This window comes from Montipora capricornis, chromosome 3, assembly GCF_036669925.1.
Source record: "Montipora capricornis isolate CH-2021 chromosome 3, ASM3666992v2, whole genome shotgun sequence".
NCBI lineage: Eukaryota > Metazoa > Cnidaria > Anthozoa > Scleractinia > Acroporidae > Montipora > Montipora capricornis.
The window spans coordinates 32,024,769-32,051,648 of record NC_090885.1 but is presented as its reverse complement, the minus strand read 5'-3'; the positions used below and the strand labels follow the sequence as shown (position 1 = coordinate 32,051,648).

At 40.3% G+C, this 26,880-nt stretch overlaps 1 protein-coding gene across 1 annotated transcript in view; it reads left to right on the top strand.

The window, feature by feature from the left end:
• The window catches only part of LOC138040106 (neurotrypsin-like), a 30,438-nt gene extending 4,118 nt beyond the window's left edge, over positions 1-26,320 (top strand). The window contains exons 2-4 of the mRNA XM_068885893.1: positions 19,797-20,132; positions 25,636-25,986; positions 26,151-26,320. Coding sequence (XP_068741994.1) covers positions 19,797-20,132; positions 25,636-25,986; positions 26,151-26,320 — 857 coding nt within the window. The remainder of the gene's footprint in view (positions 1-19,796; positions 20,133-25,635; positions 25,987-26,150) is intronic.
• The last annotated feature ends 560 nt before the right edge of the window (positions 26,321-26,880 follow it).

Below are 26,880 nucleotides of genomic sequence, written 5' to 3'. Positions count from 1 at the left end.
TTTGATCCACTGCAGTGCTGAACCGCGTATGCCATAGTATTCAAGTTTCCGAAATAAGATTTGGTGATCTAACGTATCAAAAGCCTTAGAGAGGTCAAGGAATATACCGGCCGTAATTTCATTTTGGTCCATAGACGTTGCAATTTTGTTTATAAGATAGGTAAGTGCTTCTTTCAAAATCCAAACTGGAGTTGATGATAGAAAAGATTGAGAGACTCCGCAAACTCTGACAAACGATTATGCATCACTTTCTCAAGAAATTTACAAAATTTGGAAGCAAAGAAATTGGCCTGTAGTTAGTAAATAGATCAGGATGATCAGCTTTATACACAGGGATTACTTTGGCAATTTTTAATTTATCTGGGAATATTCCTTTAGAGAGAGACAAATTTATGATATTCATTAGAGGTTCCAAGATAAGTCCAATGGTATTTTTTACTATGTCCATAGAAAGAGATTATTTGCTATGCGAATAGAATTTTTATGTCTTTCTTCCCGAGGAATTCAATTAATTTCTACGGTGTAACATTGAATGCACGCGCTTAAACTTGTTATGCAACACTTTTTGTTATGTAATAGCATAGGTCACGTGCGGGGCCTGGACAAGGGGTTTTGTTGCCTCAATGTATTGAGCCCCCCCACTTGTGATGACTTTTGGCCAGGCTACCAAACAGTCACACACTCATTCATTCTTGCTTTTCCTCGCTGGATGACACATCGTTCTTACATAGCCTAAAGGTAAGCTATCTTTATGGCAGAGGTTGTTCTGAAAGCGCTTATTTTAGGCCATTCTTTTGTTAGGTGCCTTAAGCGCGATTTAGACTCGGGTTTCGATCCCTGTGCGGCTAGCGATTTTAACCTTGGTGGTACCGCGTCTGTTTCCTTGCATGGCGTCAGCGGCCGCACTATCCAAACGCTTCGAGAAAATGATCTTCACGTGGTCAGAGACCTTGCTCCAGATATCGTTATCTTGGAAATAGGTACTAACAATCTCCCTCATACCCCTCCCGAGATTGTTGGCTCTAATATCGAGGACTTTGTGCGTTTGCTTCACGGGACATTTTCTGTTCGCGCGATCGGCGTTTGTGGTGTCATCCCACGTGGCATTTCCGTGCCGCATGCTCTGTCCTTTTTTCATAACGCATCAGTTTTAAATCAGTATGTTTGCGTTGTGCTGGATGATTTGCCTAATGTTTTTTCCTGGTCTCATGTGGAATTAAACAGTCCCTATAAGGACTTGTACTTGAGGGATGGCGTACATTTTAATCCACCAGGGTAGTATTTCCTTTACCGGAGTTATCGTGGCGCCATTCTAAAGGCTCTGGGTCTGCTGGGGGATGATTGATTCCTGCATCGTAACCCGACCCTGTATTCGCCCAACCCTGTGTTGTTTAAGTGATGAGTTATTCAGCTAGCCATATGTAATTATGCCAGCCCTTATTTTTGTGCATTCATTTGTGTTGTTTTATGTCGTATCCTCTAGCTTTGCCTGACTTTAAACGTTGTACAGATACTAGTCAGTTCTTCAAGAGTTGTTGCTTTCAGAATAAGCGATTCATTTATGCATTCACTTCATAAAAGAGTAGAAAGGAGTATCCTCTGCTGGTATTTTCCTGGCCAAGTTTGGTCCTACACTAGTAAAGTAATGGCAAAATTCATTTGCAATATTAACGGGGTTACTAATAACCGTATCGGCAGACCGAAAAGATGAAGGAAAAGTTGACCTGATTTTACGTTTATTGATAATTTCATTTATCAGTTTCCAGCTCTCCTTTAAGTCTTTCTTTGCCGAGATGAACTTCTGATCATAGTATTGGCGTTTAGCAATTTTGATGACATGATTTAATTTATTTCTGTAGAACTTAAACTGCGCCTTACGAGCTGAATTTGGAGATTTTATGAATTCTTTACATAACTTATTTTTCTTGTTTTTACAGATACTAGTAAGGCCTTAGTCATCCATGGTGCTAAACTTCTACTATGTTTCGATTTTAGAGTTTTCATAGGAAAACAATTGTCATAGAGCCGAGAATATTCGTTCAAAAAATTGTTATAAGAAATATTTGGGTCATTGTCAACGAAGAGTGCGGGCCAGTTGACCTGAGACAGGTGGTCACGAAAATTGTTTAAATTATCCGCAGAAAAATTTCGCCCATACGTTCCTTCAGATCTTTTATGAATATCATTACCAGAATTCCCAGAAACGTAAGCAAAAACTAGTAGGTGATCAGAGATGTCATTGATAACAATGCCCGAAAAAATTCAGCTTCAACGTGATTTGTGAATATGTTATCTGTTAACGTGGCCGAATATGCAGATATACGTGTCGGCCTACTTATCAAAGTAAGAAACATATGAGAAAACAAACAATCAATAAAATAAAAATTATTGGGTGGATTCATGGTCAGCATACCGTAGCAGATCATAGTTAATCGAGGGACTGGTTATGAAACCTTGGAACTTTCAAAAGCGAGAACAATGTTGTTGCAATCGATGTTGAATTGACCGTGACCCTGCACAATCTTTTGTTTTCGCTCCGCACGGGTTCGCAAATTAGTTGCGCATAATTTAATCGAAGGATTTGATTGGTTTTCTTCTCGAAAAAAGGCGTCTTTTGTGCAGGGTCAAGGCCAAAAATACGGACAAAAACATGAAACAAAGGAACTTGTCCAGTTTCATAACCATCTCCATGCATTAACTATGTAGCAGATCAAGGTTAAAATAGTCAGCAAGATAACAATATTTGTCACTTTAGAAATTTTTATAAGAATTTCAGTAAACTTTTCTAAGAAAGCCGCGACATTGCAACAAGGGGGGCGATAGAGAGAACCTACTATTAATAATGTTTGTCCCACGGGAAACACAAATTTCAAGAAACGATGATTCGAAAACATCGGGATCAGAATATTTACAATCTGAACGAATTTTGTACTCAAGGCTATTCTGTAAATAAAGACTCGTTCCTCCGCCAGTTTTGCCACTGCGTCTTAGGAGTTAAATGATCATACATTTTGGCATCAGATAAGGACTGTTCTTCTGGTAATCCAACGGAGTTTTGAGTAAGCTTGTTCAATTCATTACGACTAGTCATGACGACTATTCATGACATTCTCCTCAGTACGTCTACGCGAAAACTTGCAAATAATCGGTTTGGGGCCTGAAGTGGCGCTTCTGGATGGAGTACGATGGGCGATATCGATATCTTGTAGGGAAATTTCCGCTCCCATTGTACGAAATAACCTAACACAAAGGTTGGACGTTCCTGTTTCTGACTCGCCGGAATGAACTTCGGGTTTCCCATCAATTTTGACATTGTACTGATAACTGTATCGTTCAATGGCGTCGATAGCTTCAGCAATCTCATCCACTTGTTTAACAAGATTTGACAATCTCTCATTAAGAAGTTGGAGTTGCCTTTTAGCATCATTTCGAAAGGCAATCATGTCATCATATTCACTGCTGAGGAACTCAAGGCTCCTTACAATTTCGCCATCCACGCCGCCATTGGCCTGAATCGCAGCAATCGTTTCTCTTGCAGCGAGCGAAGACTCCAGATTCTTAAATTCAGACCACAGCTTTCCTAATTGAGTTTTCAAGACCTCGTTTTTTCTTTCTGAGACTTTTGACTGTATCTCCAGGTATATTAACTTAGAAGACTGTATAAGCTCATTATACTCAACTTGTAAGAGTGATCACTGTTCACTGTTGCATAGTTGGAGTTTTTAGTTTTTCGTGTCAATGCGTAGTACCTTTTGCGGCCGTGAGGAAGCTATCGTGCATAAGCTCCCTTTCCAGTCGTGTGTGATCAGGCTCGTTGGGAAGAGGTTGGGAAGAGGATGACAGCCCGGTATATGAAAGACCGGCCTAAAGTTCTCACAGATCTCACAGTTGAGAAAGGTTAAGTAATATTTTTGGAAAGCCCTGTCAATCGTGGAAAATAGACCATTTCGTGATGAATGAGTCTGTTTTTTTTTTCGCTCCACGTGCACCAGTATATGTTTCTGTACTGTTTGCCATCAATTTAAGGAGAAAATCCTGAACGACCACTACTCACGACTTAACTCTAGAAACACTGGTTACACTCCTGTAGTCCACCTGCCAAGGCGAATTTTTAATCCTAACCCTTTAAAAAAAGGGACAAAGTGAAAGCTTAACTGGACAGAATAGAAGAAATGGGCATGATAACTAAAGTGGAGCGGTCCATAAAATTAGCGAGTCTGATTGTGGTTGTTACAACCCGTACTCGCTCTGGAAGAATGAAAAAGAATCCTGAGAGACTGGACCTTCGAATAATTATGCTAACCCCACCTAGGTTTGTAGGACTCAGAGTGTCATGTGACTTTTTCGTTGTTGTTCCCGCTCTTGTTATCGAAGGTTTTTGTACGTCGTAGCATTTCACTCCTATACATCCCCTTTGTAAATAGATGTGTAGCCGAGTCCAGTGGATTAAAGTTGCGTTGCGCTTCAGTGTCTCGTCGTAATTCTTAACATGGTCGTTTACAGCCGGGTACAAGGAGATATTTCAGCAGTATATTTTAATTTTTCGCAAGGTCAACAGTTGCAACCACGTGGGTGTTAAGAAGGCCACCAGTTCCTCGAGAAAAACTGTAAGACTTATCTAAATTCACAGTCCATCAAATTCGTGAAACGCTTGGCAAAAGGGGATTGCCGACTACTGGAAAGAGAAGCGTCTCAGTGGAAAGGTTAGTGAACGCTCAGCACGATTCAAAATCAGATGTTATTGCACCAGAATTAAAGGAAGGTTCGAATTTTGCCGAGGCTTCGAATTAATCTCTTCAAGTGAAAAGTGAAGTTGAAATTCAGGAGGTTCGTTCAATTAGACATAAAGCCAGAGCCTTGCAAATGGATATGGATGCGTTGATTCAGGATATTTTGCATCTAAGTCAAAATGCAAGCAACAAAATCAAAGTACAGTTGAGCTGTGTACCGTGAGAATTATCTTCAAGTGAGAAATGAATTAAGCGCGCTTGTGGCAGAGGATATGATTCAGGAGGAAATTTTAGAGTGATGTAGATAAAGCTGTGGATGCTGCTCATGAATTCCTAACTAAAGATTGCGATATGGAAGATCTCTCCTCGAAGGATCTTGCATACAGTGACAGTCGAGTATCTTCAAATCTGAATTAAGTTTAATGGCGATGTATTTACCAAAACCCAAAACTTTCTGGGATCAGTTTGAAGCTGCAGGGCATAACAATGTTGACTTACCCAATGTTCAGAAGTTTACGTATCTACGCTCAGTTCTAACTGGTAATGCCTTGAAAGCAATAGACGTATTTGAAGTAACTGGAGCAAATTATCAAGCAGCTGTTGAATGCCTTAAACACAGGTATGGAAAAAAACGTATGATCATCTCATTTCTAGTGAAATCTGTCATCAAGATGGACGCTAAGTCTGTTGTTAATGCGTCCTCCCTCAGAGATCTCTATGATTATAACTTTATGAACAAAACTAGAGCTTTAGAGGCTCTTGAAGAAGATCCAATGAGCCATGAATGTACTTTGTTACCCCTTTTTGACTAAGTTACCTCCTCAGTGATTATAAAAACGGGATTTGAAACTTGCAGACACTCAGGAAGATGAGATAGGCTTTGAATTGTTCTTTAAATGACTTAAACGGCAAGTTGTATCCAAAGAAGCCAGAGAAAGAGGTTCAAGTATGAACAGCATCCCAGACAATCACAGTTCTGAAAACCGAAGAAAGTCTTCATTTCCCAAAATGGGTGGTGAGAATGAGATTTATACTCTTCTTCTGCTATTTTGTGAAACACGCCCTCCAAGACAGATCATGAGTCACAAAACTGCCCAGTGTTAAATGAAAAATCACTTGATAACAGATGGAAACTAGTGCAAGAAAACAAACTGTTTGTCGCCATCCTACTTGTTCTGTAGCGAATTGTGGTCACCGACATCACAGGTTATTGCATGGGCAGCAGTCAGTTGCTACACCTCGGCACGTAAGCAACACTAGTTTAAGTGGATTGGCCTCAACTAAACCTGCATTACCTATGAGAGAAACACTCCTGCAAACAGTATTGGCCAGGTTAATTGTTAACGGTCAAGAAATGATAGTCCGTGTTTTTCTAGATTCAGGAAGTCAACGTTCGTATATACGATAGAACATTGCGGAGGTCCTTGACCTGCAAGGTCCCTCAGAGTTATTACGTGTCACAAAAGCGAAGCGAAGAGGTTACAAAGAGTGAAATTTGCCCTTTCACCAATGAAGGGAGCTTCAAGGGTGGAGATGGAGGCCCTTTCTATTCCCAAAACTTGCAATCCCCTCGGGTCAGTACAGTTGGTCTTTCATAAGAACATCTTCAAGGCTTAACTCTTGCAGATTGTTATACTTGAGGTTCAGTTCAAGTAGATGTTCTTATTGGTGCAGACCACTACTACTCGTTTGTGACTGGGGTCTGTAAGAGAGGTGGTTCCAGTGAGTCACTTGTTGCTGTGGAATCTTGTCTCGGCTGGATTGTCACTGGACAAGTAAACCGCCAATCAAAGCACAGTGCATCCAAGCTGACACTTATATAAAGAAGTCGAGTCAACGAAACATTGAAAAGATTATGGGACCTGGAATCAATCGGTATTGCGGAAACCGAGAACCTTGTTATGTCACAAGAGGAAGAACGTGCTGTTGCTGACTTTAATACAGGATTAAACTTTGAGGGACGTAACTATGAGGTACGACTGCCATGGCAAAGGGACCCTCCAAGGCTAGAAAGTAATTATGCACAAGCTTTGAGACTCCTCGAAAGTGTTGAAAGAAGGTTAAGGCAAGACCCTGTGAGAGCTGAGGCTTACAAAACAACGATCAAGGAATATGTAGTAAAAAGGTTTTGCAGAGGAAGTGGCTGATCAGAGTGATGACAATGGGACTGTGCGGTACTTACCGCATCATGCTGTGCTTCGTGATGACAAAAGGACGGCAAAATGCAGAATCGTATTTGATGCTTCCGCACGAGAAGGAGGTGATGCTCCCCTTAACGATTGCGTTCTTCCTGGTCCTGCTTTACAACCAAACCTTGTATCTGTACTGATTCGATTTGGAACACACAAAATTGGTCTCATAGCAGACACACAAAAGATGTCAATGATGAAATGGTATATATGAAATGAATCATGTTTCTGCAAGTCGAAATAGCACCAGAGGATAGAGATGTTCACCACTAGCTGTGGAGAGATTTACAGCCCAATGAAGCTCCAAAGGTGTACAGAATGCAGAGATTGGCTTTCGGTGTGAACGCGAGTCCTTTCCTTGTTATTGCAACAGTCTATATTCATGTAAAAAAATACAAAGAAATGTCCTCGTATGCAGTAGAAGAAAATTTACATAATATGTATATCGGTGATTGCCTGACAGGAGCCGATAGAGTGGACTCAACTTTGAAGCTTCAACAAGAGATGTCAGTTATTATGACGACAGCGGCGTTCAACTGTTGACCAAGTGGGCAACTAACTCAGAGCTAGTAATAGAGGCTATTGACCCAGCTAAAAGAGAACACGTAATTTTTTTTAAGTTGGTATTTTCTGAAGTAAGGCCATTTTGGTAAGCCAAGTAATCTAAAATAGGTTTTTTGGCCAATGTCAAGAACGTTGGATGATATACGGATCTTACTTTCAATTTTGGACACTACGGGATAAGGCAAACTTAAATACACGTGCTTCATGGAGTCGTGGCTATCAGTTGAAGATCACAAGTACTCACAAATCATTATACAATACTGTCAACTTATATGTTATGAACGCAAATGACGGTTTACCTACTATTCTTTTTAACAACTATGGATGGTTCTTTAACAGACCTAGATAAAATGATCCCATACTTTAGCTTTTTTACCAGCAGATCTATAGAAATGTCCATGAACAGTTATGGATGAAATAATCACATACTTTAACTATTTACAACGTCGCTAGCAGATCTATAGAAATTTTGATGAACAGACCTGGATAAAATGATGCCTTACTTTAACGTTTTACCACATCACTAGCAGATTATGGAAATTTCCATGAACAGACCTCGATCAAAAACATACCATACTTTATCTTTTTACCACATCACAAGTAGATCTATAGAAAGTTCCATGAACAGTTATGGATAAAATAATCCCTGGCTACTTCAACTATTTACAAAACCGCTAGCAGATCCGTAGAAATTTCCATGAACCTGCAGACCTGGATAAAATGTGATCCATCACATACTTTAACCTTTTTTCCACATCACTAGCAGATCTATAAAATGTGATCCCATACTTCAGCTTTTTACCAAATCACTAACAGATCCATGGAAGTTTCCATGAACAGACCTGGATGAAAATATATCATAATTAACCTATGTTAAAAAATATGGTAGATCTATTGAAATTCCAATGAAGAAGCACGGATAGAGTGGTCCCATACTTAAGCTTTTACCACATCTATGGAACTTTCCATGAACAGACCTGGATCAAATCATTGCATACTTCAGCATTTTTCAATACGGAAATTTCCATACAGACTTGAAAAATATGATTGCATACTTTAGCTTTTTACGACATCCACAGTTGTTGTTAAGAAATATGACGTCATGAATAATAATAACATAATCTGATCTACAGCTAACTTTTTCGTAACTTCTTTTGTCTTCTTCTCAACTACTGTGCTGCTTGTTTTTTCAGTTTTCCATTTTCATAGGGGTGCAGGGGTGGCGCAGTGGTGAGAGCACTCGCCTCCCACCAATGTGGCCCGGGTTCGATTCCCAGACTCGGCGTCATATGTGGGTTGAGTTTGTTGGTTCTATACTCTGCATCGAGAGGTTTTCTCCGGGTACTCCGGTTTCCCCTCTCCTCAAAAACCAACATTTTGACTTGATTTACTTTCATTGTTCATTTCAGTTTACAGTGTCCCCAATTAGCGCTCCAGCGCTAGAACGACTAGACACTTAAATAAAGTTCCTTTCCTTTCCTTTCCTTTCATCAAATTCAGTATCAAAGTATATGATACTTTACGTTGAAATCTGGGTGAATATCCACGCCAATGCACCCATTTTGCCTTGTAGCGACCGTGCAGTAAAGGAGGTACCGTCAACCTGTTTTACTTCTGCTAGATGGGGAGGCCCGTAGTTTCCATCTTGGTTGACAACAGCAATGCTACCTGATAACACTCCTTCAAAATTATCCACCATCGCTACATCTGCAAATGGTCTTCGATATACTCCGCCATACACCTAACAGCTGTACATGCAAACAAACAAAATGAAGAAATGATACATTTGTAACTTTTCTAATTTTAATGAAGCAATTGTTGTGTTCTTTGTTAAAATTGGTTAAACTCTGAGAAAACAAAGGCAAAGTCAAATAACATGCATCTTTTTACACCTTACTTCTCTTAATGGAGCAACCTGATTTCTGAAAATGTCAACATCTTCTGGAACCCCTCAGGTTTCTTTCCCAGAAAGGCTAGGCCATTGTCACTTGACTCGGGTAGTTTTTACTTCCCTCAGGTTTGCCTTATTAGCAAGTACCTCTTTCAATGGCCAAGTTGCCGCCCTGTCTTTCCTACTCCACCTTGCACAGTAGAGTACTAACTCCACTCTGTTTTGGAAGTCATAGTAGAAAAATAGACTTATTAACACGAGATGTAAAGCGATTTTTTTCGTGAATTTAATTGTAACCCTGGATCATCGCGCAGAATTGTATGACACATCTGGGATATTCACGGGTGCATTGACGCTAAATTTGAAAGGCCGAGACGACAAATGACATGAGACAATAAAGAAAAATGGCCGCAACAGGGAAGGGTCCCCTGCGTTTTACTCTGTTACAGCTTAACTATATAAAATATGGAAAGGGTTGCATATGGCTTTTAAAGAAGAAATTCTCATGATAAAATAACAACCATTTTTGACTCGGTACCATCTCGTTAACCTGTATCAATTTGGTGTTCAACTTCACCAATTTTGGGTAAACTTGAGTATGGGAAATAGCTGTATGATAACTTTGAGGCTTAATATCTTATAAATTAAGATCAAAACACGTTGGGGTGCATATGGATATGTTTTCTTAAAAAGTATAAAGAGCTCATGCATCATATAAAGTGAATACAATGTCTAGAAGTAGTATCAAATCCAGCATTTCTGAAACATACATTTTCTCTCTTTGATTCCTCGCCGTCCTAAGGGCCTTTGGGAGTTGAATTGATTCATTGTGAACCTCGCGGGTGCATATTAATGACTCTAAGCTCCGCCTCTATGAACAATGGCAATGTTTCGCATCATTTAATCATGAAATCAGTAATAGCTGTGAAAATGGCGGTCAATGTCTCGCTCGTTTCAACATTGTTGTGTTGAAGGTAGTTTTAAGCAACTGAATGGGTTTACGTGTTACTGATCCTTTTGTATATTTTATTCCATTCGAACAGATCGAAAATTGAATAATTAGTTTCAGCAAACAAAAGACGTTCCCACTGGGACACTAGCAAATCACGGACAAAAGATAAAATGGAAGAGGCTTTTTCTTTGATGAGGCTGTGTAGACAACCGGCAGTGAACGGAAAAATACTTCGTGAACTCTCTCTACAGGTCAGTTTTTCAAAAAAAAAATAGCATCGATCGGATATTTACACATTGCGCTGGTTTATTTCAAGATTTTTCTGGGTAGCGGGTAGCGGATAAGGCATGAGGAATAAGCAAGCATTAAGCCCGCGTAACTAAAACTTTCCACGCTTTTCTCTAAAATACTTCTATTCTGATGGTCTGTTGAACCAAATCAACTCATATCAACAAAAAGAATTGTTTGCCATGTCACTTTCAATGAAGCGAACAGTCCGCTCTTTAATCTTTAGAGTTATTGTTCACTTTCCGCACCTTGAAAATTTATTCTGCTCATCTTAACTTTTGATTGACAGTTGCAGAATTCGGCGAAGGGACTCTAGTATTCCCAAAGCTAAATCAGTTGACCAATCATATCCCACCAGTGCTGAATGCGTGTTTCTTTATGCCGGACTTGTCACATATTTCGCACTGCAAGTAAATGTCACGGAAGACAATAGAATTCTGCGCGATGTGGCTTTACAAACAAGGAAACATTGTTCAGTGACTCTCTCTTCTATATCAACGCGATTTCCATCACAAAAAGAAGTTTTTCGTGAATTCATCGTAACTCTGGATGTCTGTGAAACACTGAAAACCACTGGTATATTTTTAAAAATTTCAATAGACAAAAACCGGAGTTCTGTTGAGTTTTAGGCAGCGGTTACACGAACGACACGGTTTCATGACTTCGAAACCGCGTTAAAATCGATGCGCATGTTCTGGTACTGTGCAGACGTGCTTTATTGAGCTCTGCTTTACGAGTGATAATGACTCAAAAGTCAAATTCTGATGTTAAATTCCTTCAAGAAGAGAAAGAGTCTCTAAAGAAAGAAATAGAAAGCTTGAAGAATGAATTTGGACGGATTGTACCCGCGTTAAAGTCTCATGAATCTTCGTACGGCGGCCATAAACCACATCCTGAAATGGAAAAATCTCTGGAATTTGTTGGAGCCGAGTTTGAAGATCTAAAAGGTCTTCACGTAGTAGCCAAGAAGGACCTAAAGGCACTTGGTGAACGACTTAACTTACTTAGCGCTCGAGTCGACGAAATGGCTATTGAAATTGATAATCTGGTCCAACACAGTTACAGCTTTAATGTTAAACTGGTCAGCATGCCCGAGATTGCTGAGACAGGTTCGAAAGAGCCTACTATAGACACGACGAAACTCTGTGTTCGCATTTTTCAAGCTATGGGCTGTATCCTCTCGATTAATGATATCGACATAGCCCACCAAGTGCCCTCACGCATGCAGATTTGTGAGGCAACTAATACGAGAAGAAGTCATGTCACCCAAAAGATGTAGGCCTCGGAGATGCGGCGGAGTTATCGAATTCCATGGTGCTAGACCACCTTACGCCGAATGTCCAGGAGCTTCTTGCGGAAGCAAAAAAAATTCAAGATGCTGGGTGAAAAGTTCTGTCGTCTATCTTCGACACACAGAGGATAGCCATGCCATCAAAGTGAAAGACCTTAGATCTCTCCACATGTTATGCCAGCGGGAATTAGAGATGACCACGCAAACCCACAGCTAAGTTCAATTGTATTTTTTTCTTGATAAAAAAAAAGAAATCGTACCGGTTATTAATTCTTTTTTGTCTTGGCCTTAAGACGACGAAATTTAGTTTCTTAGCGTTCATGGTTAGTTTATTAGAATTACGCCACTCACAAGCATATTTTAGATCACTATTAACTACGGTTTTCAGGGATTTCAAGTCTTTATCAGCATATAACATGTTTGTACCGTCAGCAAATAGATAAAAGCCAAGCTAAATTTAGTACTACAGAGATAATTAACGTAACTGGTTTGAAGTCAGGAGTCATATCATATTTAAGCAAAGTACGATCGTCCGTCCTATTGTATCTACTGACGTTAGACAAATCACTTGAGTAAAGATGACTTCCTCTCAGTCCTTGTCAAACAGTCGACCTTCTCAGGTCTACACTCACCCGGACGATCGTACTTCATTATAAGAGATAATTATCATTATTATAGATCAAAAAAAGTAAGGGGCCTAAGACAGACCCCTGTGGAACTCCCGTTACTGGGTTCTTCTTGGATAATTATGATCATTGTCAATATGCGTCAAGTGTTTGCGTTGGGTTAGCCAAATACGACGAGAACCATTCATACTCATTTCCTCTGATGCCATATTAATGGTGCAATATATTCTCGAAAAATAGTGTGATTAACATTATCGAACGCTTTTTTAAAATCGAGAAAACCGCCACATGCATGTTAACATTTTCTCATCCATATTTGTTTGTATCGAATTCACTATGGCCAAAATTGCATGCTGAATGGAGAACTTCTCTTTAAAGCCATACTGAGCTTTATATAAAAGTTCATTATCTTCGATGTATCATTTCAATCGGTTATACGTGTTTTTTTTTTTCAAATATTCTATTGAAGACGAAGAGTAGCGAAATATGACGGTAGTTGCTAGGGTCAGTCTCATCGTCGTCTTTGTATACTGGGATAATTTTTGCATGTTTTACCTTTGAAGGATATTTTCCAGTTTGACCAGAGAGATTGATAAGCTCAGCTAAGGGTGAAGAGAGTATGTTCTTTGCACATTTTAAAACGTGAAAAGCCTTGTTTGCGGGTATGCTTCGTATGCTTTGTTTTAGCAGGGTCCCAAAGGGGTTTAGGGCTCTAGGGCTCCGGGCCTAAAAAATCGGGGCTCCAGGGCTCCATAGCAGGTACTTTAAGGCTCCGGGCTCCACTGTTGACTAGTAGACTGTAGTCCCAATTTTCACCCAAAATGAAATCAGGGAATAAACGGAATTTAAAATTCGACGTTTTTCCATCTTTCTTTTGTCTTTCTTTACAAGGATAAACCGAAAACGTAATTAATCTGATTAATGGCTGGAAAACAATGGTCACGTGGTCATTCTTGCTGTCGTTTGCTGACTTAGCTCGTTGCCAGCAGCCTGTCAGTTGTGTCATCCGTTTGCGCTTGCTGTCGCGTTTTCTGTAAACTATAGAGACCTTTAGATCCACGTTGACGGCTAACCTCAAACTGCTGGAAGTCACGTGACTAGCGTTTGCCGTCACGTTCGAGGGTAAGTTTTGACGTTTTCAACAGCGGAAGGTAGGTTTTCATGTTAGTAATTTACCTCAGCTCTCTATGTGGAAGTTATGTTATCCCACGTATGAACGGGGCAGATATAGAAAGCAACTTTTTATCTTTCATTTCATGTGAACTAAAGAATCAAAAGAGCAGTGGTTTTATTTACATGTATTTCGTTGACTGAAACATCAACGCTGAGCATCGAGAAAATTCAATATGGCGGCCTCCGCAGCTTTATACTTATTTAGTTAAATCTAAATGCACGAACTATCACGACTTCTAACTCCAAACTGCAAACCTCAAACCTAGGTTTGCGGTTAGCCATAAACGTGCATCTAAAGGTCTTTTATGTGTTTTCTCTCTAACCTCCAGTTTTCAGCGAGTTTTAGAATTACAGCGCTTCGAATCCTGTTATGTCGACATGACAGGCAGAGGAAGTTCAAATGAGCACATCTCGAGAACTGAAAGAAAATTTGCTTCATGCAACAGCGTGCTTATACAAACTTGGAACGGAAAAGGCCTGCCACCGCTGGAGCTTTATGTTAAAACGTGATGGAACTGCGACATCCCTTTCCGAGTTCAAGAATTATTTGGCCATAAACCACGGTTTAAATGAGGTAGCCAAAGCATTTAGCATTCAAATTTGCTGCAAAGAAACATACTACCTTACAATGAAAATTAGCTGATAAATTTCAAATAAAAAGTAATGACTTTTTATTCTTGCTTGTCTTAATTCTCTTAATTCCACGACCGAGACACGGAAAGTAACTGTTGATAGGAACATAAAAGATTGGACATAAAAGATGGTATGAAAGATGTTATTCAGTTTGTCACACGCGTTGGACAATGAACAAACATTTGAGTCCCAGACGGGAGTCGAACCTAAGCACTGAGCTACAGAGAGAACTCGCCGTGAGCTACCTGTAGGCCATAATTGGTCAATATACAACACTCGTCCACATACAACTATGATTGGCAATATCGAAAGCGTCCTGTATGTGGTGATAGAGAAGACCTTTTCCTGCAGAACGTTATATTTCCTTGAGAGCAAGTTAGCAACTGTTTAACCTGTACGTTTCAAGGAGTGCAATATGTAGCTGACGGTTTAATCCAGTGTGAGAGTCTGGGTAAGTGTTTGGAGTAAAAAAACTGATTTATTTAGATGATATTTTTTTCTAAAAACCGTAAAATTAAATACAAAGGTAACCAACTTGACTTCAGACAAATGGCAAAAAGAATGCATGTTTCTATCGTCTGTTGCACTTTGTCCTCTCCTGATACCATTTACTAGCAGTAGGCATACAAAAGCAGTGAGGGCTGAGTACTAAAAATGATTGGATTTTAATATTTGGGCTCCGGGCTCCATAGCAAAAGTTACAGGGCTCCGGGCTCCACAGCTAGAAACGATCAGGGCTCCAGGCGGAGAAATGATCGGGCTCCGGGCTCCGGGCTCCACAGCAAAAAAATCCAGGGCTCCCGGGACCGCCCTCCTTTGGGACCCTGTTTTATGCTTTGTTTTACAGTGGAAGTGCACTTAGCTATATCAAGCCAGATCACAGGCACTCCATTTTTAGCAATCTAAAAGAAACAATTCAAACTTCACAGAAACATGATTAAGAACCCCAAATGGCAGGAGGAAACCAGTTGGCTATTTACAAAGCGTGGTAGAGTTAAATCCGGGACAACCATAAACAAATCCAAACCAGAGGTTAGAACGGTATTTGAACCCGGAGCAACCGCATGCAAACTCAGTGGCCTACTCCCACTGGACCACGCTGCCTCCTCCGCCTCCGCCTTCGCCTCCTCCTCCTGCTGGTAGAAGCGCGATTTCTAATTCAATATCAGGGGGAATAACTGGTTCAGAGAAAAGGAACTGGGAAAATTAGCATTTGCTAAGTATTCTGTATAGCGACAGTTAGCATCACGTACATTTGCCTCTAGCTTTTGGCCAACTATTGAAAAGAGATAATTTAGTACTTTCGGAAGTTCCGCTGCGTTACGCGTCACACCATTCCCATTCAGTCGTTTGAGGCCAACAGTAGGCTTAGAGTTAATTTGTTGTTTTCTTTTTTTGATAAATTTTTTTTTTGTCTTTTTAATAAAGAAAACAGCTTGCGAATAATGTACGTGTAATTCATAAATGCGACGCAATAATACCATAGAGATTCAGTAGATCGAGTGAAGATTTTATAAATAGCCGCTGAGTAGCAACAATCATTTTTTCTTGCCACCGGGAGGAAGAATGTAACTGGAAATGGAAGCTGTATCATCTACAAACTGAACTGAGCTTTTCTGATTGTGTTGTGTAACATTGCTTTCCTTTAAAAGTTAAAAATTCTAAATGCTCAGTTGGTTTCCAAGCATTCCCCAGGAATCGGAGTTTGTCTGAACCTGGCAAGGAATTCATACTTGCGAAGACTAAACCATCATGAGGAGAGAAGTCCTGCTTCTGACAGAATGGTTCACCTTAAGCCGCAGGCATGTGGCAATTATTCCTTCATTCATTTTCGACTGTCAAGGGGAAGCAGGCCTTGATATAGCTTTGCTGGTGTTTTGGAAGATCTTTATGGCTAGAGACAACCAATCAGAAGCAAAGATGCGTGGTTTCCGAGACAAAATACCTCTCTGGCCAATCAGAGAGGTGTTTCGGAAGTTTCTGGACGCATTTTTGACGTGTTAATTTTTAATAAGACGGTGAGACGCGTAATTGGTAGGGCCCAGCCCAACGATTTTTCGACATTTTAAATGAAACACGAGAACGCGAGGCCAGAGGCTGATACAGTCAAACGTATATTAAGCGGTCACCCTCGGGAAATAGCCAAGTGACCGCTTAATAGAAGTTTCCTAAAATCAAACCCGTAATGTGGCAGAAATTGACCGGGGACCCATTTCTCGAAGGTCCCGAAAAGCCGTAGCAAAATCTCAAACTTTCGTACAGTTTCTGTTTTATGCGCATATCCTCAAACAGAGGTTCCCTTCATACCGATCAACTAATTTACATTTTATTGTTCACAACAACAGTAACGCGAAATGCGATAACTGTATTTGCATGTTCTGAGGACTCCAAGCAACACGAACTATTTTTTCAGTAATATTGTCCGTAAAGGAAGCATCTTTCCTGTCCATTCAGCACATCATCAATAATTTCGAAATTGCTGATGACGACCGTAACTGAATTTTCTCCTTATGTTGAATACGACGTCTTATTCAACGTGAAGGAAAAATTCAGTTATAGTCGTCGGATCTGTGATTTGGGTTTACGAAGCTTTATTTGGTGGAGCAAGTCACTGACTTGAGTTCTTCATGACCATGAAAGTGTCCAAAGTCTTTAAGTTGTTCAGCTAGCCCCTCTGCATTTGATACGGTCTTAATTGTAGGTTGTTTGAGTCCGTCTCAGTGTCTCTTTTATTTGACGAAACAGACAAAATGTCGTCTTCATCGAGGATTTGCTCTCGTAGATCTTTTCTCCAGTTTGAGTTGGAGTCTTCTACGAATCCCATTCATACATCAATGCTTTCTTCTGCAGATATAAACGCCCAGCATCCCAGGAAGAGCCAACCTTGTCGATGAGCTCTTCCAGGGCTGGTAACTCGTCCTTGCCTTCAAATTTATCGTCCTCCTCTTCCATTTCCTGGGGATACAATTTGATTTTTTTAAAGCATTTAACAATTGTATCCGGCAACACTTCATTCCAGGCATGTTTTCCCCATTCGTGTGCCATAGAAAGGTTGATGGACTTCACAATTTCGCTTGCGTTCTTTACTCTGTCTACCTTAGAGCAAACATATCTTATAAGTCTCTTCTTATATTATTTTGACCTTCCAGTTTGCGATGATGCTAGCATCGAGTGGCTGCGTCTTTGCTGTTGTTTTTTGGAAGAAAATTGATTGTGATGTTGGATAACGTATGCGCCGATCAACTCAAAACTTTCCAAAAGCTTCTGGTCTCGTCCATATTCCATACATCCTCTGGGTTCCATCCTCGTGTAACTTCCCTAACGCGCTCGTTCCAACTTTCTACAGTTTCTTTGCTTACGTCTCCGTCTTCACCTGCTGTTGCCATTCTTTGCAGACTGTACTGCCGCTTAAAACATTGCAACCAGCCATTTGAAGCCATAAAGCCAGTTGTTCCTAACTTTTCTGCAATAAGCAAAGCTTCCTCCTGCAGCATTGTACCATCAACAGGGATGTTGGATTCCTTGCAGACAGTATACCACTCCCACAAAGTTTCTTTAAAATCCTAGTACTTTGCTGAAAGGAACCTCTTCTTACTCGATTGCATGTTACTTTTGTATTGAGCGAGGGTTGCCTTTCTGTCTTTCAGGCTTTTTTGTGCCTGTGTTCTACCGATGCCAAATTTTTCATCGACTTTGCGCTATCCTTCTGTGGGGTGACTCTTTGCGTCGTTTATCATCTCAACTCTCTGTTGTAAACTCAGACATTTTCTTTCTCCTGTTTCCTTTGAGATTGAAATGTGCAGTGCTCTTTTTCTTGCTTCTTCGTCACTTTGGGCGCTGCTGGACTGTTGTGTGGTCATTGCTACATCTTGCGGCTCTGAGTCGCAATTTGCCTTCTCCTTGATGTTGGTATTGCACAACAAACAGGCGGATACGGAATGACTAGATTTCCAGTGGAGAGTTTCCTCGGGAAGAAACACGGAACAATCTGGTGTGTTGCGCACGGGCGCTTGACAAATTAAACAAATATATTTGGTTTCGGCTTTGCAGGTACGACAAAGTCCCACAGAAGACATCCTTTCCTTCACTTTTAGTTTACATCGCAAGCTCCGTAGCATTCAAGTAGTGACTGGATGAAATTGTCTTCTGCTTATCTCAGCGTCGTTAGGAACATGCCGCTTAATTCTTATTGGCTCGGTCTATCATAGTGCAAGTGATAACGAGTGCCACTTAATTAAGTATGATTCCGCTCTGTGCACGTGTAAAAATTCTCAAGAGATACATCAGGCAAATCAAAAGTACGCTGAAAGGCACAGATGTCCTTGGAAATTCTAAAGGTAAACTCTTTTATTAGAGGTTATTATGAGTATATGACTGAGTGGGAACCACGATCAGGAGACGTTTACAGAGTCATGCGCGAGCCTAACAATGTAAACGATTCAACTGTAGCAGCAGTCGTAAGGAAGATTACTGATCACGTGGAAACAGGACAAACAGTTGAACTTCATCCACATAACGTAACGGACGAATTCGAAGTTATTGGTCATGTCCCACGATTAATGGCTTTATGGTTGACCAAGTTTCTAAAGAGGCCTGCGAACATAGGAAAGGTCATAGTCAAAGGGAAACGAGTAAACAGAGGTGGTGGCTTTGGCCTTGAGGTGCCTTACGAGTATCAGTTTGAAGGTGATAATTTTTTTGTGGTTGGCTGAAACGGAAACTGATAAAAGAGGAATTTGACATTTGCGCCGGTTTAACCACCACAGAGACGTGTATTTTTACACAGACAATGCTTAGGTTGCGTTTGATGAGCTGCGAAAGAAACTGGACACACTTCGCATATCTTCCTGTCCAAAATTATGCCTTTTATTGACTGTTATCTGGTAACAAGGGTGACCGTTGAATATAGGTGATTTACCATAAAATTAGTCATTTGGAAAATCCAAAGGGTGACCGCGCCCGCGTAATAGAGGTGACTGTTTAATAGAGGTCAAATTTACAGTAAATATGGGAAGTAAACTTCGGGAAATTGATAGGTGACCGCCTAATAGAGGGTGACCGCTTAATAGAGGTTTGACTGTATAATTCGATTCCAAAATGCTTGGACGGGTAGTCTGTGATTGATAGAATGATGAGATGAGACGTTTTCTCTTGTTTCTTTAAGTTAATTTTAGTTTGGTAATTGGCACAAACTTGAAAACTTCTGAGTGATTTCTGGAACAACCCGAACTACCTTGGATCCCTCACAGCTACCTACGTATCTACTTAAGAAACACAGTGCCATTTCACTAAGGTGAAGCCAGGTTATCGGATGGGTTCGATACAGTAAGCTCAGCATTCATAAGCACAGTCGAATCAATGCTAACAGACAAGCATAGTTTCACACACACTGCCAAATTTGGGTACAAGCGTTATTGTTTTCTTTGTTTGTTTGTTTTTTTCTTCTTGTCTCTCCTCAGAGTTGAAGTTACGGCTTAAAGGATCCCACTTACCAAACATGGGGCGAGTCGAAGTCCATTTTTATGGGAAATGGGGATCCATATATCCTTGGCGCTGGAGTTCGAGTTCCAGCAAGACGGCCGCCATGATTGTGGTCTGTAGGCAGCTTGGATATGCGGCGGTCGTATCGTCAGGGTATGGCGTCTTTTGCTCTGACAATGCTGTTCCACCTTGGTTTACAAACTTACGCTGTAACGGCAGCGAAACATCCTTAAACCAGTGTGGTCTAGAGTTCCATTCTTCTACAGATGTTACCTGCATGAGTGTTTCCTGCACAAATGAAACGGCTGATACAGGTAAATATAACAGTTTAATTTAGAAATCAAGGAAGTGTATCATAAAGTTGAAGCCGTAAAGTAACAGCTGTCCATTGAGTTAAAAGAAGGGTATATCACTCTCTTTTGGTCTCCATCGTGAATACTAAAATAATTTTTAAATCATTGGAATGCTAAAAATAACTTCACAGTTTATTAACTTGGCAGTGTAATCCTTCACAGACGATTATTTGTTATTGAATGTTCAATCTCGGATATTACATTTCTAGCTTTCTGATTCGCTCAGTCATTTTTGCTTGTCAGCTCGTATAGCGCATGACAAATATGGAAACTGATTCCTCTAGCCTTTTGGAAAATTGAGACAATTTCCGATCATTTTGTAAAATGAAGACTGTCCAAAATTTAATAACCGTCTCATATGCTACGCGTTCCCATGGAAAAATTGTTGATTATCTTCATTTATTAAGGATTGTTTGTAGGGAATGCATCACGCGTATCGATACCTATCTCTGCTGAGCGAAAGAGTCTTTAATGATTTGTTCCTACCATAATATACATCTTACCAAACCATTGGGAATACTGCCAATCACTGAGAACACAGAGGTGCTCGGTATATATTGAACGGTATCACACTCAACGTTTCCATCGTGGACTGTGATCTTATCCCTGCAGAAATTTAGTACGCACTTACATTTCAAGTCTATTTCAGGTGTTTGAGCCATGTCAAAGCTTAAGCTTTGGAGTTAACTTTGAGGTCGAAAGCTTAGCAAAAATTAAGATCTAAACAACAAAACACCGCTGACTGATCAAGACACTGATAGTTTCGATGAAGAGCTACGAGACTCGAGAACTAAGCAGGAAACCATTTTGGATGCCAGCAAGTCGTCAAGTTTAGTCAAAAACTACCTATCAGAGAAAAATGCTTCGAATTTTAAGTGGAATACTAGCCGCATTTGTGGGCCATGGACACGAACAAAATGAAAGCTGTAACGCAACAAAGAAACATCTATCTCGCTCTCAACTGCAGTTCTCCACCAACAAACAAAACGTTCGTCACACATGCAAAAATCGCCAGTGAACCTTTCATTAAAGGAAATAGCAATAAATCGGTCTACAACGTGAATTCAAAAGAGTTCGTTACATATAGCCATAGTCATGGACACATTTTTGTCTGAAAAAGAATCACCTTAAGTTAACATTATACATTATTTTTCTCCGTCCGTTGTTTTTAGAACTCAGTCCAAGTTTTGCAGTTCTTTATAACTTAAAATAACTTTTCTGAGGAGAAATTTTAAATTGTCTTCACTTTTACTTGGTCTCAGAGTTTCAAACTCAGTAACTAGATTTAATTTTCCCATCTAGACCGGCATCTAGACCGGTAATGTTTTGTGGTGAAAAGATGCAAACTAAAATGCAAAAATATCGAGTATTTTCTTCTACCAATATTTATTTATGGAATTGCCAAACAGCATGATGACAAAAGAGAGGATGACGAGCAAACTTAGCTTTGACAGAATTAAGTTCAGCTCAACGCCGTTAGCAAGCAAAATGTCAGTTAGTACAAAGCAGTTACATTAAAGGAATTAAATTGTTCTTGTTTGCCATATAATAAACATCTTATTAACCGAGCGTCAGTCTGTATGGGAGAATCTTGACCACGGGCGTGTGTAAAGACCGCAGTGCGTTCAACATACAGACCTCCTGCTCGGTTAATAAGAGCTAAACTCTTGAAAAAAAATATCCACTGCAGCTAGCAATAGATTATTTTCCGAGATCGCCAGCCAGCATCAGTTATTTTGATGCCTTTTCCCAGCCAGGAAAAGGTATCGCTTTGTGGCCGCCAGCCAGCGGGATCTATCATGCTGAGACCATTCCCAGCCAGCGTAAGTTATTGGAAAATTTCGTTTTCCAGTAAATAATGAGCTTACGCCTCCCCCCGTCCCCCCTCCCTTAACAACGATAGTTTCCCTTTAATTACAGACCGTAACTGAAACATCTCTGGGCAAAAGTAAATTGTCATGCCAGTTATTAATGACTAACTAATGATTAATTAATATATGGTATAATTTTCACTGTTCCTTGTCTCTAGATGAAAGACAGTTTAACTCACCCCTTTGTGAAACATTTCAGCACAACAACGCCTTTCCAACCGAAATGCTCAATACCTTCTTATTCGCAAATGAGAAAACTTACAATGTATATAGGGGCCGTTCCGGAATAAGTAGTTCTTCGAAAAAAGACAAAAACAGTAGATAAGTATAACAAGCTAAGAGTGGAGCTTATGCATTATGTAAGGTAGTTTAAAAGTCAGCCAGGACAAAAAATCTGAGCTTTGTCAGTCATCCAGGAAGAATTTTTTTCATATCCCAGTGAGCCATACGCGGTTAGAGCCAAAGCCCAGCCAGCTCCCACTCGAGATTTTATTTAGCCAGCCAGCTCGAAAACAGTCGGCAGATACCCCTGACCCAAGGCAAAACCTCTTCTTTCTGCGTTATCTGCAGTTCTGTAGCCTTTCATTTTTGCTATTTTGTTGACGGAATGAAAGCCAAGTCGTCGGCGAGGTTGAGGTCCTTGAGTTTTGATGAAAACTTCAGCCTCAGCATGGTTCCATCATCTTTTACAGTATGCCTTGCTGTCTACTTTGACGCCAGACGAGTCGTAAAAGAAAGCCCGAGATGTCAGTGAAGCCTTGAATGGCACCCATCGTAATCTTAAAGATCTTTTTGTGTTTTTCTCACCATCGAATCCATAATGTAGTGCTGTCATGCACAGGTTAGAGATTTTTGGTGGAATACCATACCAGCCTTTTTTTTCAGATCTAATAAGCAATCTCAAATTTGGGCACTGCCCCAACAACATTTAATTGATTAATTTTTGAATACATTACAGTAATAATTCTGCGCAACCGTACCCGAAAGTAGCAGAGCTATTCGAGGCTTTTTTCACCATAAATCACTCGTCATTTTCACAGAGTTACTTGATAATAACTAAAAGGTGTAAATAAGGGAGTGAAAAGAACGTATCAAGCAAAGAGAATATATGAATTTAGTCATTTTGCACGAAACAAAAGCAATAGACGAACAGAGAAAACAAAGGAAGCAGTGAGCAGCTACCATAAAATAATAATTATTATTATTACGAATTACACCGAGTTACAGGTAACTAAGGAGGGGGACATGACATTCTCTAACACCCAGGGTACTTACCGGTTTGTGATGGCAACATTCACTCTGTTTTTTAGTGAAAGTGATAATTTTTCGGATGAACAGTGAGTGCGGGGTAGGGACAGGTCTACAAAATAGCTGCATAGATGAAGTACGTTCCAGCAGGAGGAGGGTAAATGCTTTAACAAAAGTGGGGGAGGGTTCACAGGCACCCCAGGGTACCCTAGATATTTTGCCATCCTTAAGAGGAGGGTGGGTGGTTTTCCTCGGTATGAAAAATAGCAAAAGTCATCTTTCGTGGTTTCTTTTCAAATTGCTTTTTTGGCAGTTGGCGTACTTGGGTTGGCAGAAAATTACAACCTTTGGCGCCAAAACATGTGACTGAATGATGTTGTTGGTGAAGTCAGGAATATTGAATATAAAATTACCAGAAGAAGAAGACCTACTTTTCAAGGGATGAATCCAACTTTACCGTTTAAATAACCTAGAAGTATTTTGAGGAGCAGAGTTATTAAACATGTCTTACATTAAAGTGGACAAGTCTCAAAATAGGACATAACGATTGGAGAAGATATAAGAAGAGAAACAGCATGATTTGAAGTAGTAACAATTTGGTCAAGTGTGGTTGAGCAGCTTGACCCCAGGAATTGGAAATTAAACGATTCGTTTGATAAGAAAACAACAGAACAAAATGATACCAAAAATATTACTAAGTTTAGAAGCGACATAACATGGAAATGGAAAAGTCCAAGTCAACAGATGGAGGATTCTTTTTCCAATTTTATTCAACTGTTTGAGTTAACGCAAATTCTGGTGTGTTGACAGTTTGGTTTCCAAATACCATCTTTACCACGATTTTACTTTATCTTCAGTGATTGTATTTCATTAACTTAGCTTAGAAAAAAAAGGTGATGATTGGCTGTTAAATGAAGTAAGATGCAGTTGCAGTTGCAGTTGCGTCTTGTTGTCAAACAGTTCAAGACTGGCATCAGTCAAGAGCTAGAACCAGAGTAGAACCACATGAAGGAATAATCCTCAACAGGGTAGTCGGTACTATACCAAGCCTAGTCCAGTTCTCGAAAACACACAAAACTGCCTTCTACACATATTATTCTCCATTCCATGTGTATCATACCTTATCCTTCGAAGTAAAGGGTTTACTTTTAAGCCTCAGCTGAGAACAAACCAAGTACATGTAGCTGCCGCTGGCAAAGTCAGCTGGCTTCAGATTGGCGTCTCTCATTGCCTTAGCCGCGAGGGTCTCTCAGTTTCCCTTTTCATTCATACTGGAGTTCTAAAGGTGTAATTCCCTATCCTAAGTTTTCTTTTCGGGTGCACTATTGGTGTCCTCAGTTCCAGCGTTTCCTCTCAGCTTTCTTAGTGCAACCGATTATGTTGTATGCCTCGTGTCCCCCAGGTTCGCTTAATTGTCTTGAATGATTTCAAATTCTGTAATTATATATATATTTTTAAGATCAGATGATGACTCCGATGTTTATTCCCTAACGCTAAGATAAGAGTACTGTCTTTCGTCTGGGCTCTAATCCTCGACCGATCCCGCACTGTCGAACCCACCAGAGCCTGAGTCATCACCCTCATATCGCTTCGAAATTAGATTCCCAGACTTCATCATCAAGACAAGGCGACAAGCCCAGTGCGGAGGTAGAAAATGTCATCTCGAAAAAAGGCCAGAATAGCAATGAGGATGACTCTCTCCTTGGCGAATTCTAATTTACATCCTGCTCCGGAATTTGAAGAAACATCTTTGCACAATTTTTAAAAACGCTAACTGTAGTGGCGGAGTTCTTTTTGTCAGTGAACTCTTTTCCTGACCTCCCCTTCGCAAGTGCACAACTTTTGCTGCTATGAAGCTGCCGTATTGGGTTTTTATTCAAGTACGTGCATAAGAAATGGCAAGAAAATGGGCATACGGTCAAGTGTCTCTAATAAAACACGTATTACTTTTAGTAGATTGTCCGCCATCAAGGGTGTTTTATAGAGTTTAAATTACTTGCAGGAACAATGAGAATTGGGTCCAGACATCACTGTCTGCTTCACAGTGGTCGAAGCTTTAAGCTTTCTATTAAATGTTAACCTTTATCTCACTTGTGTAAAGTAGGAAAAAATACAGGAAACATATTTTAAAATAACCCCCAAATCTGCATGCTTTTCTAGAATAGTACATCTCAACGACTTATTCCATTCTTCCGCACCTGAGACATTAATGCTAAAAATTGGATTGCAGGTTTCTTCAGCAGCCCAGGGGTTTGATCACATGGGGTCTTATTTGAGCTCTATTCAGAATAGCTTGTATTCTTTAATACAAATTATGCATTAATTATGTTTATAACATCACCTAGGTTACAAATTGAGATTGCGTGGTTCTTCAGTGTCTCATGCTGGCAGAGTGGAGATTGGAATACAAGGGGTTTGGGGATCAATTTCCTTCCCCTGGATATCACCAATCTCGTCTGAAACAGGATTGGTGATATGTAGGCAACTTGGTTTCAACGACCGTATTCTTTGGACAAGATGGTCGAGTAGTGGAGTGGATATCATTCCTCAGTGGTTTGATGCTAGTAGAATTCGTTGCTTGGGTGATGAAACAAATGTAATGGATTGCGTTTCTTCTACACAACCTCTACTTCGCCGTTATGAGTATGTTCAAGATTTAGGCGTGATCTGTAAGCCGAACGTTTCTCAAATAAAAGGTGAGTCATAAACTAGACATGACCAAGAGTCATTCAGTGAGTGCAGGCGAGAAATATGAAATGCAACACTCTTGTAAAGGTCTTTGACATTTATTTCTTTGTTCGATGAACTAAGTATAGGATTTAACTCCTTTTTTGGGCTTTCAACCTTTTTTTTTTACTAGTCGCGCTCTGGCTGCGCATGCCTCAGATTTCTCTACCTCGTAGAAGGAGGTCTGAGTGGGATCCGAACTCGGTATCTCTTCCTTCAGAGGCAATCGCGATAACCATTAAACCACGTGACAGGTCAACAGGGAAATATGTTCTAAAGAAATGTGTCCGAGACCGGAAATGAGTTTTTGTGTTTTCATTGCACGCAATGCAATGTCCGGTATCGTATGACTCTGTAACAGATTCAAGCATGCTTTATCAAATATTTGGTTGTGTGCCGGCACGCACTCGCCAGTTCGTTCCTTTTGTTCAGGGTGTCCGCTCCCGGTTTACATATGATGTCAATTTTTCTCCTATGCAACGATTGCATCTCTTTGTTACTGTGTTGCCAGAATGGCAATCCCAGTCGGAAAATGGTTGGGATTTGTTCGTTTTCTTATTTTTCTAATTTCCGTGTCGGTAAAAGTCTTGCCTGTCACTCTCCTGCTACGTGGTGTCGTTGTGCATAGAGCCTTCTGCGCGTATTTTCTTAGGATCGAAAGGGTAGTGGGAAATGCGTAGATTTCTCTGGTGGACACAGTAGAACGATTAACTTAACCAGCAATGTCGTCGAAAGACATGTAACGCGAATGGCTTTTTAGTGGATCTTTGAACAAAATATACCTTTATGAAGCTCAATAATGGCAAGTCAATTGGATACTGAACATGACAGGCGGTGGAATCTTAAAAGCGACGAGTAGTGGA